The sequence below is a fragment of the Diplodia seriata genome (genome assembly GCF_021436955.1).
Source record: "Diplodia seriata strain FDS-637 chromosome Unknown scaffold_9, whole genome shotgun sequence".
In the NCBI taxonomy this organism is placed as follows: domain Eukaryota; kingdom Fungi; phylum Ascomycota; class Dothideomycetes; order Botryosphaeriales; family Botryosphaeriaceae; genus Diplodia; species Diplodia seriata.
The window spans coordinates 2,215,299-2,228,101 of NW_027117316.1; the positions used below are offsets into that span (position 1 = coordinate 2,215,299).

The window sequence follows — 12,803 nt, forward strand, 5'->3', positions numbered from 1 at the left end:
CTAAGCGCCGCCCTTCTTGCGGCGCTCTTCAGCGCGAGCCTGTCTAGCGGCCTTAACCAGAGGCGCGAGCGTGGCGAGGGGCTCGGCAGTCTGAATGAACGGGTGCTTTGAAAAAGTCAGCAATCGCCACAAGAGTTTAGACCTTCAACGCTTACAGTGAGCAGATCGTGCGCGCTTGCACGCTTGTCAGGTTCAACCTTCAGGGCGAACGCAAGGAAATCTTTGAACACAGGCGTGAGCTGGTGCTCCTCCTTAATGGCAGGAGTGCCGTTGGTCGCAATGAGCCAAAGAGCGCGAAGGGGAGACTCGTTCAGGTACGGAGGCTCTCCCTCAATCATCTCGATGGCCATGATGCCTAGCGACCAGATGTCAACCTTCCGGCCGTATTCCTTCCTTGTGACAACCTCGGGAGCCATCCAGTACGGCGTGCCGACCATAGTGGTCCTCTTCCGCTCGGATTCGTTGATCTGCGCGCAGAAACCGAAATCCGTGAGCTTGATGTTACCCTCCATAGACAGCAGAATGTTATCCGACTTGATATCACGGTGGATGACGCCCTTCGAGTGCAGGTGTTGGAGGCCGCAGAGAACCTGTCAGAGTTAGTTCATTTCCACGGAAGCCGAAAGGAAAGGGTAAAATTGGCTGGAGAAGGCCTTACCTCGCGGGAAACAGCAGCAATTTGGCCCTCGCTCATGATGTTGAAGGTTACGACATCTGTCAACGAACCTCCCTCCATGTACTCCATCACCACCCAGAGATCACCCTTGACCAGGAAGGAGTCCATAAAGTTGACAATGTTCCGATGCTTGGATTCGCGCATGACCAGAATTTCGTTGATAATCAGATCTTTCTTCGGTTGTTGGTCCAAGTTCATCTGCTTGATGGCAACGCAACGGTTGCTGCCAACTTGATATGCTGTGAAAACACCACCAGAGGCACCTTGACCAATCTTGTTAAGATTTCTGTACATCGCAGTGGGATCTTGAGGGTTGCAGATCGCGTTCAGCCTCTGAATGATATCACTAGGCTGAGCACTTGCCCGTTGCCGCCGTTGACCAGGGCGGCCACCTGGCGGAGCGGGGCCCATGCGTGGTGCTTGAGTGGGGTGAGGAACATTGTTCGGATCGGTCGCTTGAGCAAACTGCTGCTGCGGATTCGGCGATTGGTAAGGGGGGTTCTGCTGATAATGCCGTTGGCTTCGGGTCCGCTCGATCTGGGCTTGCTGACGGGCAATCGATTGCTGAGCCTGGAGCATTGCCTGCTCTTGCTGAGCTTGGTATTGCTGCGTGGAGCCTTGCGTCGGGGGCGGGCCGTAATTCGTGGGGGCAGCATCCGTGGTCGTATTCGAGCGACTGCGTTGACCGGTTGGCTTAGCGTAAGCATTCTCATTGGCAATTGGCGAAGCATACGTGATAGGCGAGTGATCCTCGGGCACGCGCTCCATGCCAGCAGGCGCGGGCGGCGCAGGGCGAAGCGGCATGACCTTGGGCTGCTGTTGCTGGGCCTGCGGCGGCCTGGGTGCCGGACGATGTGGGAGCATATCACCGTTGGCCTGGGGCGACGGAGCCTGCGTCGAGGCGTGACCTGGGCGGGGGATCGGTGGCGGCGCGCGAGGGTTCTCGAAGGAGTCTTCGGCATTGCGGGGGAAGCGAGGGCTAACGGGAGGGCTCATCAGCGGCGTCATGCCGCCTGCTTGCTGCGACACGATGTTGCTGCTCGGTTGGGCATGGCCCAGCTTGTCCCAAATGTGTTCGTCGGCGCGGCCCGCCTGGTTCTCCTGGAAGAAGTTGACGACTTCGACAAGAGCCTCGGGGTGCTGCGTCTGGTCCTGCTCGGTGATACCGTTCGCTTTGAGGATGTTCTGCCATTCTCGCGGCAATCCCTGCGACAGACGTGTCAGTCAGCTCTGCTGCAAGCGCTACCGGGGAGGTGGATGCGCGCGCATTTCTGCTCGGGGGGGCTGCGCTGTTTATGCATTGCAGGCGACTTACCGTGAACTCGCCAGTGTCGTTATCGATCGACACATGGGTGACGTGGAGCGGGTTGGTTGGAGTGCTGATGGTAGGACGGCGCGGCGACCCCACGAGACCGCTCACGAAGTTGGTGAAGCCAGTCTTTGTCTTCTTGAGGGTGTCTGGGCGGGTGAGCTTGGACGGCTTCACCTCGCCAGAGAAGCGCTTGTGGTGGTTGTCGTCGGACTTTGCGGGGTTGAGGGTCTCCATCTTGCGACCCAGAGCTGCGAAACTGGCCGACTGTCGGAGGCGTGGGGTGAAGAGGCGGGCATCCGCCGTCTGCGAGTGCTGCGGGGGCGGCGGGCGCGCGGGCGAGTTGGAAGCCCTGTTGTTCTTGTTTGTGCTGATGGCGTTGATGTTCTGGTACAGACCCTGGGCGTCGAACGGCGACCCAATGAGCTCGGAGGAGCTCTTCTCGGTGACGGAGCGGCGGGCCTGGCGCTGCTGGTGAGCGTATGCGGAGTCGTCGACGGCGCTCTGCTGGCGTTCGAGCGAGGAGCTGGACGAGGACGGAAACTCGCCCGTGGGGCTGCGCTGATGGCCGTGACCGAGCGAGTGGAAGTGCGGGTAAGTCGGGGCGGAGGGAGCGCGGCGTAGCGAGCGGTGGGCGTTGTAGGCGACTGGCGGCGGGGCTTTCTTGGTTAGTCGGCGGTGCTCGCGATGGTGGTGCTGCGTGCTCGACGGAAGGTCCATGGCGGAGGCTGGCGCGGGAGCCGGTCGTCCTTTCTTTGAACGGGCAGTGCAGGCAAGGCAGGCAGGCGCAGGCAGGCAGCTCGCGAGGCCGTTTGCCAGGCCGGGGGTTGCGCGCTGACGGATCCGAGCCGCTGGGGACGTTACGCTTGACCTGCAGGGCCAGCGGTGCGGGCAATATACAGGAAGAGCACGAAACAGCAGCAGAGGCGCACCCGAGTCTTTGGCGATAGTCGCTCACGTCTCGCCCGAAGATGGAGACGTCCGCAAGTCGCAGCGCACCAGCCCACGGCCTGCCACCGCGCACGCACGGGGCCCTAAACGCGTCAAGGATCCAATTCTGTCAAGCACTCGGCGCAGCTCAGGGCCGTCGGGCACTCAGTCTATTTACGGGACGAGCGGCCTCGCGGGACGCACAACGCGGGCGCGCAGCAGCTCCGCCAGCAGCCCGCGGGCAGCGATATGCTTCCGCCATTGATACCTGCTGCGCCCCCTGCCCGCGTCGCCATGCCAGCTTCCCAGCCCCAGCTGCTGCAGTGTGCAACATGGCAGGGCGACAGCCGGCGGGCTGCCAGTGCCCAGTGCCCAGCGCCAGGCCGCGCCCACGCTGCTCTCCACCGCCCGCCCTTACAGCCGCGCCCGCACAAACCCTGGGCGGGTCTCCAGCAGGCGTTTCAGGCCGCATCCTTAATCTCGAAACCGCGGCAAGGATCCTGAGAGTGTGATGGTGCCGGCTGCATGATGAGCGTTGCAACTTGCGCCCCGGCCTGGCGCGCGCGAGTAATGGCGCGCCGGGCAGAAAGGAGAGAACAGCGGCCGACGGTGAGCGGTCGACGCCGTTTTCACGCGGCCCCCCGCCGCCTAGCTTCTCCAGAGCCTCCGCCCCGGCATGCGCACCGCGACGCCGCCGCCGCGTCCCTGTCGCCGGCGCATCTGTCTGGGGCGCGCAATAAAGTTGCTGGTGTGTGCGGCGGAAGACAGATTGCTCACCACGTGTGCTGCGAGAGAGGATCCTGGGATCACCGCCGCGCGCGGCACCAACATGGTGTGCTCGGCCGCCGGGGCGCGATCGGATCGACACCTTTGCCAACCTCGACCTCACCCATGGTTCTGTCCACCGCTACAGAGCCCTGATCACCGGCGCGGCCATCACCTCCTGCACATCCGCCCTCCGCACACGAACGCACTTATTTCCGGCCGGCGAGCGCTGCTTCAGCGCCCCACGCCGACGGCGGTCTCTTTCGGATGCGCTCCGGTGCCTCGCAGCATCCTGAGCTAATCTGCAGCCCCGTCTGGATGCGGCAGCATCACACAACAAATTTGACGGGAACCGCATCCCTGCCGGCTCGATCTCGACCGGGCGGCCCCATGAGAACCCACCGGCAATACCCACCACCACGACGATCGGACCACACGCAAACCTCGTGTGCTCGTCTTCTGGAAAGTGGCCGGCCACCGACGGCGCCCTGCGCGCCGTTTCCAAGCGAAATGAGCCTCCGCGTTCGCCCAGAGCGGCCAGGATCAGCCACCGCACAATAAAGCGCCATGGGCGGTCCGGCGTGTCCACGGCCGCAAGGCTAAGTACTGGACGTCGAGCCTGGACGTCGAGCCTGGACGTCGAGCCTGTCTCGACTCGGCTTCCAGCCGAGACTCGAGCGCTGATGACCATTTGGCCAAACAACACCAACTGACTCTCGCCAGCCTGCTGTCTAAGACATGCCCCATGGCAGAGTCCCTGGACGTGTTCGCAAGCCACCAGCCCCGGCCGGGGCTTGGGTATTCCTTGCCTCCAACGCACGTCATAACGCCTGATGCACAGCATGGTGTTTTCCACCGCCAGCCTCCGCATGAAGATCCTCCTACCAACCCGGCAGAGAAGAAAAGCCACCGTTGCCGAGGCCTGAACACACGCCGTTCCCAATCATTGACGGCCCGGTCCGGAGCATGCAACTGCGCCAGTACCGGTACCGCTGAGAAACAACCGCCGTTGCAGGCACGATGCCCATTGCGGCCCAACACGCCTACCAAACTGTGGAACGGAGGGACGTCCGGCAACGGCATCCAAGATCACTTGACCCGTTGCCCCTCACTCTGGGCACCCCTTGATCCAACGTCAGTTGCACTCTACGGCCAGCATAAGGGTCCTGCTTCCTGGTCATAGGCGAGGTCTTGAATTAACAACGTATTTGGCATTCATGCCAACACGTCTTTAGTCTTTTTTTTTTTTCCGGAGTCTTTCTGCACTTTGCCATATCTGCCCGAGCTTATGAAATCGGGTGGTGACGCATGGCATTTCGTTTTCCTGCCCAGCCGCATTGATTAACTAGCGGTGCTAGATTGCATATCATTCCTGCACATTTCAGGTGTGTCAGACGGCGGCGCGTGGTTTTAGCAATGCTTTTTACTTCCTTCGCGCCAGGTCTCGGAAGCGGATACGCAGCGCTTGCTAGCCCAATCCCCCTCCTCCTGAAACGGCGTATGCAGGAACAAGCAAGCCACGTTCTGCGAGCATTTGCGGTGTCAGCTTTTAGTACGCTGGAGTACAAGAAGGCCAGCAGAAAGCAGCGGCTCATGCGTCTTGTGCGTGCACCGTCTTCCATCTTGGATGCCCCGCCTCAGTTGCGGCCAAGCATTAGCTTTTCCCCCATATGATAATGATGCTGCGCGTCTCAACACTTCTGGACTTACAGATGCTGTTATTGTAGCTCTCTGTTCCCGGGTAGAAGCACGTACATGGCACGGATGGGCGATGATCGACGCTCGCTTATCGACTCCGTGTCTGCGTCTTCCTGCTGCCGGGCCAGATGCTTCCACAAGTCACCCTTCGCCCTTCGCCGCTCGGCATCTGCCTTCCTCCTTTCCCCGTTGCAGTTAAGAGAAGATCAAGCCACGCGAGCTGCACTCGCCATTCGCCAGGCGCACGCGCGCGCGCACGTACCATTCCATCTACGCGGGGTCGGGAGCAGAGCATGGGGAAGAGAGATGCGCCGCGTAACGGCAGCTGCTTTCGCCGCTAACCAGATCCGACATGCCGGGGGGAGTTCAAGCACGCTTGTCGACCTCCATGACGTTGTGGCACGTTTTGCGCGGCTCCTTTCCCACCTCCCCCCAAACTCTCTAGGCTTGTTCCCGGATGGCGGCATATTTCATCATGCAGCCCTTGTCACATTCTCCCACTTATCCTTCTTGTTTTCAGTGCCTGCCCGTGAAAGGGGTTACGAACCGGTGTTCGAGCTGATGCGTACCTGCAGCTTCCTCTCTTTGGTCCCCACGAGCTGGGGAGATCGCCAGCCACTCAGCCACCACCATCGGAAGTGGTGAGTCGGGGCCATCTTTTCTGCCATTGCCGGGTTACTTACTGCGCCCTTCTCGACAGCGAGGCGCAGCCGCAGCCGCCGGACTCGGATGCGGGGACACGATGCACGAACCGCAAAAAAGAACTCAAACGGGGCGACTGTGGGGAAAGGCGCAGAGACCCGCGGTCAAATATGAGCAAGCACGCGTGACACAAGACGTTGGATTTGGGTTTTCACTCACGTTCGCTCCGTTGTATTTTTGGAAAGCGTGTTTGGTGGTCCTCAGTCCTTGCCCTTCTAGTGTGCTTTCTTTTCCGTTTTTAGGCGCGTGTTCGCGGTTGAGTAACGTGGATGATTGCACGAACCATCCTGATCTGGACCGATGTTGACAAATATGCTTGTACTTCCGTTTTTATTCATACCATCTTTTTGTCAGGTGTCAGTTGTGGGACAATGTCCGTATTCGAACATGGCTGGCAAACAGAGAAACGCCAACTTAATTTGTTCGGGTGACAACAAAAGCCTCCTTTGCGGCTGTGAACTGCCGAATGGACTATTTTCATCCCCCAGAATTGGCAGCAAAAGCAAATGTACCTATAGCAGGATAGCTAGCTGTGTCACAATGCGGCTCCCGTGCTACTGAACCTTTGTGGCTGGCTGAAGCTCTTTTAGACCGGTGAGTGTGGAATTTCTTTGCCTGGTCTACGCCCAGGTTATTACTTCGAGTTTCTCTCCCCTCACTCTATCACCCAGCGTACGATTCGGCGTTGTAAATGAGCACTATTGTTAAGTGATCGTAGAGGCATCTCTAAAGAATCTTAACGAAGACTTCGTACTTTGTAAACGATATTTTAAGAAGCGAATAGTCACAGCATTTTACACCAAATATCTAGAATACCAGATCGTAAAAGTAAATCCTGGTTTTCTTTGTCGCATTTCGCTGAAAGCTTCAACTTAGCTCCCAGAGACTTGCCATGCTGTTCGGCAGGGAAATGCTATTTCAAAGTTGTTCTGCAGCTTACCCAAGAAAAAGGCTCAGCATTTTCTAATGGAGCCGGGGAGAAGTGGTAAAAGAGCCAACCGATATACTCTTGAACAACGGGTTCCTCTGGTCACTGGGTGCGGTGGTGAAGCACTCTTTGTCGAAAATCCCGCTAAACAGCACACCCACAAAGGGTAAGTAAAGATGCCAATTACGAAAGCACTTTGACCGATAGAATGAACAGGTCCTCTAGCACTGGTCTAGACCAGTAGCCAACTCTGTCATGATTAATCTACACATACATGCATCGGCGTAATTGCAAGCAAGATTCGCCCTTGTGAAATGTAAGCCGGTCATTGTCGTCAACAGCATACTCTCGTGGCCGCGCTATTTACTGCGCAAACGAGGCTGCAAATGAAGGAAGCCTCGGCACAGGACTTGAGGCGCAGCGCCGCAGTGTGCCGCCGCCTGCAGAGAAAGAAAGGTAAGACAACGTGAGATCCCCTCGGTACAATTGGCCAAGTATTATCGTCGGCGGCTACCCGCGCGACTGACCGGTCGCCATGTATGCTTACTGTGCGTATCCGATACATCGGGCTGGCTGGGGGAAAGAAGAACCCTGTTCCTTGCCCCCCGGCATTGCCATGGCTCCATTCCCTCCGCTATCCCTGGCGACAGATACGAAAGAGATGTGCTGCGTAGACGCATCAGAGGAGACGTCATGATACATATTTGATAGATGTAGTAAGAAATCTTCATCACAGTTGTTCCATTGGCACAGCAAATGACGAAGCAGTGATCGAATCGTGATGCAGCACGCAATTGGTGTGGTTCAAGGTAAGCACGACTGAAATTGGTGTATCGTGGATGGCTTAGAACAGTACGTGTGCTGAATGACGGTGGGGCGCTGCCAAAGCTGCTGCTATGCGGGGGCTGAGTCACCCATCACGTTGAGATGCACGCGCCTCAAAAGGGAAGATGCATGTGCCTGGAACTTTGGACATCTGAGCTGCGGAAGGAGCTGCAAACGGCCGGGAGGATTGCCCATGGATGTGTGAGATCTCGTCGACAAAGCTTGGTACGGGCGGAGATCCATTTCTGCAGTTCACGGCGGTTCGATAAGCAGACACTTGTTCCTCTGTGACTGCAGTGGGTTGAATGCTCTCCAAAGCGCGGAACCTCGTTTGTTGGAAGGTGTCCGTTCGTTTCTTGATCCAGCTCCAAGTGGTTCGGCCTGCTTCGACTCCTCCCGCCATCGGTCTTATCTTCACACCGACGTTAGCTCTTACTTCAGTTCCGGCTTACACCCTTTATCGCCCTTAATGCTTCCACAGCTTGTAGAAGGAGGAATCCCGCCGGCAAAGAAGAGCGACGAAACCAGCCCTCAGAACGGCGGACAAGGCATGGTTATATGGTCTTGTAGCCAGCACGTGCCATAGCAAGGCGTCGACGGCCTGTTACTCCATGTGACGCCCGGCTGATCGACGATGCGTTAGGCAGCGCGCCTGAACAGAGCATTCGGGCCACCTCGAAAGGAGGTTCACGCCTGCCCGGCGTTCGTACACAATGTTCTGCAATACATTTCAATGAACCGACAACAGTCACTTTACGTCTGCGATACAAAGCGGGAGCAGAAAAATGTCAACCCCAAGCCGTGAGAGTGAGAGAGCATACGGCGCTTCGTCGGGGAGAGGCAGTGCGGGCAGGAAGGTAAGCCTTAAATCAGCCTTTGCCGCTGCGTGGCGCCTCTTAGGGCTCGGCTTGTGTACAGCCACCCTCGTCACTTTGAACGCGTATGCTTTTGGGGCGCAAGCCATCGTGGAATCGAACTTCAGTTGCCCCAGCATGCAAGCCTGCTCCGATCGTGTGCATGGAGCGTCGGGATGGCGGAGAGGTTGCAATTGGTGCGCCGAGAGCTTGCCCGACGATGGCGACGGAAATGGCCTGCTTCAAAGCCTCAAACTTCCGATTTGTCGACAAAGCTAGTATGAAAACGGGGCGAGGCTTGAGATTAAGATGAAGAGGCTTTTTTTCCTACGTTCGATCTTCTCCACATGAATGCAGCCCAGGACATGCATGCTGTCCGCCACCAGACCAGTGGCGCTTACACCTCTCGGCGGCCCAATCGCGGATTCTTCGAATAAGCTTTCGAGAGCGCCGAAGCAATAGCTGTAATGTTCTTCATGTCGAATCCAACACCGGAAGCCAGAGCATGCATCAGACGGTTCAAGGCAAACCTTTTGAGTCGGAAGTGGTTCGTGTACCGTCGTGTATCAACTCGGGCAAGTCTAACATCAAGGCACAACAACACTTTGCACTTTCTTGATTCATTAATCAAAGAATTGACAGGTCCTGTTGAAACGGCCTGCAGGAGTCAGTTGGCCCGCAGCGACCCCTCAAAGGAGTCTTACCTCAAACATTTAGACGTAAGAATGATTCTATGCTCTAAAACTCGGCCCCCTTTACATTCAAGACTTACCCAGCCCAACACATGGAGAGTCTACTCGAAGTAGCCGGGGAACAGCCAGCTCAGCTTCTCAACAGCCTCCTTCTTCCTGCCCTCAGGCTTGGTGATGCTGCCCGAGAATTTCGATTGGCTCTCGAGGTGCTTGGCCAGGACCAGGTCGCTGTGCTCCTGAGCACTCAGAGCGTCCAGCACGGCTCCGATGAAACGGCGAGCGTTCTCGCTGTTGGCCTTCATGTGGCCCATGACCATCTCGACGTTGACGTCCTCAGTCGTGTGCCAGCAATCGTAGTCGGTGGCCATGCAGATCATCTGGTAGGCGATCTCGGCCTCGCGGGCCAGCTTGGCCTCGGGCAGGGCCGACATGTTGATGACGGAGCCGCCCCAGCTGCGGTAGAGGTTCGACTCGGCGCGGGTCGAGAACTGCGGGCCCTCTGTCAAGGGTGAAAGAAGCGATGTCGTCAGCGCTCAAGAAAGCAGAAGGAAATGCAGGAACGGGGCAACCGCACCCATGCAGATAAGCGTGCCCCGGTCGTGCAGGGTGACGCCCTCGCCCTCCAAGCTGTGGCCGCACTTGCGCACAACCTTGGCGATGCCTTCGTCGAAGGGGTCGCCGAAGCCGACGTGGCCGACCATGCCGCCCTCGAAGAAGGTGAAGGGGCGGATGCCCTTGGTGCGGTCGATGATCTGGTCGGGCACGACGAAGTCGCGCGGCCGCACCTCCTCCTGCAGGCTGCCCACGGCGCTGAAGGCGATTATGGTGCGCACGCCGATGCTGCGCAGGGCGGCGATGTTGGCGCGGTTGGCCACCTCGTGCGGCGCCAGCTCGTGGTTCAGGCCGTGGCGCGACAGGAAGGCCACCGGGATGGGCTCGCCCGTCACCGGCGACGGGTGGTGCAGGATGGAGATGGGCGACGACGGCTCGCCCCATGGCGTGCTGACATTGAGCGTCGCGGCGAGCGTGAAGTTCGGCAGCGATTGCAGGCCGGTGCCGCCAATGACGGCGATGTGCACCGGGTCTGGTGGAGAGCAATGTCAGCGCAGACCTGGATACAGAAAAAATGGGAGCGGTGTAATTGGAGAAGTACCGGCGTAGGAGGTAGCGACGTTGGCCATGATCCTTTTCGAGGGCAGGAAGACAGAGCGGGTACTGCACGACTGGAGGAGCGAGCGGCGCGCGAGAGAGCGTAGTTGGGCTGTCATGGACCTGAGGCTTTCAGAAATTCTGGTGCCCCGCCAGGGCCCGGAATGACGCCATGCAGGGATGCTGTGGACCTAGAGCCCGTGCTTTCCCGCTCAACACCATTGTCCTATCATCACTATCGTGAGCCCCACGTTCTGTTACGTTCAGACTACCCCAGCGGAGCGATCCCTGAATAATGCAAGGAAGTATGCCTCGTGTGGTAACAAGTAGAACACGCGGCTTCGTTGCCTTGCCATTCACTCGAAATTCATCGAAGATGCTACCCTGGAAGACGTATTCCCAGGCGGTGCTGGGCTTGAAGCTGCAGGAGTGCACAAAACTTTTCCTAGGCGATAAAAAGAATCGTGCCAGTACATGCCGAAACCCAAGCAGCGCTGAAGTTGTGCACATGGTAGCATGCTGATTGAAATACTGCTCGTGAAAATATCTTGAAGGTGCTGAGACAGTAGAGCCTGGGATAATTGATCAGCTTTGATAAGATTCTCCATGCATATGGTTCGCTGATGATATGGGGAGGATGACGCAGTCGCCGTTGCACGGCGATTTGGAATATCATTTCCTTCTTACGAGGTATCAAAGATAGATAGACCCAGGGGAAGGATAATTGAAGTGTTCGTCAGCACAGATTGATGCGGTTTCCTTAAATTTTCGTCTCAGGAAGGACTGACTACTATCATTCGGGTACGGAATCAGTTTGTTGCTATTTTTGGCATAGAACTCCGGCTTTCCTTTGGGCCTACTTCGAGTGTCATAAGGGCAAAGGATTCGCGTCAAATAGGCCGTGGCGAACCATAGACTCAGCCTCTGTATTCTTCAGCGCCACTGCAGGGCATTTGGAAGACGCACGTCCACCCGTTCTCTTGCGGCCCGTCAGTTTGCGGCAGACGAGACCGGCGAGGCTTGGGCGGCAGCACGTGGGCAGGTATGTTGCGGCCGATCTTGACTCAGATTAATATGCGAACACGAAGTCATCTGGGCCACTACTTTTTAACGCACTACTGAAGCGCTGCGTGCGTCATCGCCCGCGCCACGCTTGCGAGTCAACCAGAGCACGTTCACTTGCACCGCCATCCCATTCTTGCTTTCCTGCGACGAAAGCGCCAGCCTTGCTGCAAGCCTTACCCACCCCCGGTCTCCGATTACGCGCGCGCAGCACGCTGGTTCGTGCATTATCCGTCAGGCCTGCGAGCCGTCAGCTGTATATAATCGTTACATCCTTCCCGCCGCTCTAACCGCTCTCACCTCACGAACCATCCATTCATCCACAAACATTTGCAATTGCCTTGCCGTCCCACACCACGCGCCCGCCTCTCGTATCACAAAACAGGTGTGTACCGTACCACATCCCCGCAGCGCTTCGCCGCAACGCCTCTCGCTCCTCCCGCCCGCCATCTCTCTCCAACCAACGTCCTGCTAACACCACCCCGACGCAGCGCCTACACGTCCTCCCTTACCACCCCACGCTAGCACCACCCGCGGCCACCGTCCGCCACCTTTGAGCCTTATCGCACCATATCCGCTACATACTAGCCACCATGCCCGGTTCCTCCGCCACCAGCAGCACCGCTTCCTCGATCTCCAAGCCCGTCAAGACGATCAAGACGGGCTGCCTCAGCTGTCCGTGCGGCGATGACGGCGAGTGCACCTGCTGCTTCATTCCTTGGTAAACAAGCCCCACCGCGCCCCCCACCACGCACATACCGTCTTCCTACATGGAGGATGGCTGGGAGGGAACGGACTTGCTGACGCCTGCTGCAGTACTGTGATGTAAAACCAAAAACGACGCCGAAGCGTGCGACAATAATGCGGATCGCGGATATGGCCTGAGATGAGGGAGGATCGAAGCCTCAATAATTCGCCGTACTCGGAGAAGGGCACACTTAAAAAGAGAAGGCGGGGACGCGCGATGATGCGGCGGCAGACGTTGTTTATACCCACGTACGAATAATCTTGAATGTTTTTTTGCTTTGAACGACTGCCTCACGGGTTATCATTGCTCAAGTGCCACCATCATGCTTCTTTGATTCAGCGCGTGAGCTCTTGGAAAAGGGAGATAGAAAAGAAAAAAAAAAGGCAAAGTAGCGCCTCGCAAAAGCGCTAGTCCGCCCATAACACCGTCCGAGCGCCCATCCTCAAGCCAAGAAACAAACTCCGC

The 12,803-nt window shown here is 57.7% G+C and overlaps 2 protein-coding genes across 2 annotated transcripts; both read right to left on the reverse strand.

Annotated features, from left to right (window-relative positions):
- STE20 (signal transducing kinase of the PAK) lies at positions 1–2,705 on the reverse strand (the record flags this gene model as incomplete). The annotated part of the gene is made up of 4 exons (XM_066780480.1): positions 1–105; positions 156–590; positions 659–1,882; positions 1,992–2,705. 4 exons carry the CDS (start codon positions 2,703–2,705, stop codon positions 1–3), a joined length of 2,478 nt encoding a protein of 825 aa, XP_066629709.1.
- A 6,775-nt stretch (positions 2,706–9,480) lies between these two features.
- Positions 9,481–10,560, reverse strand: MEU1 (S-methyl-5-thioadenosine phosphorylase; the record flags this gene model as incomplete). The annotated part of the gene is made up of 3 exons (XM_066780481.1): positions 9,481–9,878; positions 9,954–10,463; positions 10,533–10,560. The coding sequence occupies 3 exons, from the start codon at positions 10,558–10,560 to the stop codon at positions 9,481–9,483; spliced, it is 936 nt and encodes a 311-aa protein (XP_066629710.1).
- Between the last annotated feature and the right edge of the window lie 2,243 nt (positions 10,561–12,803).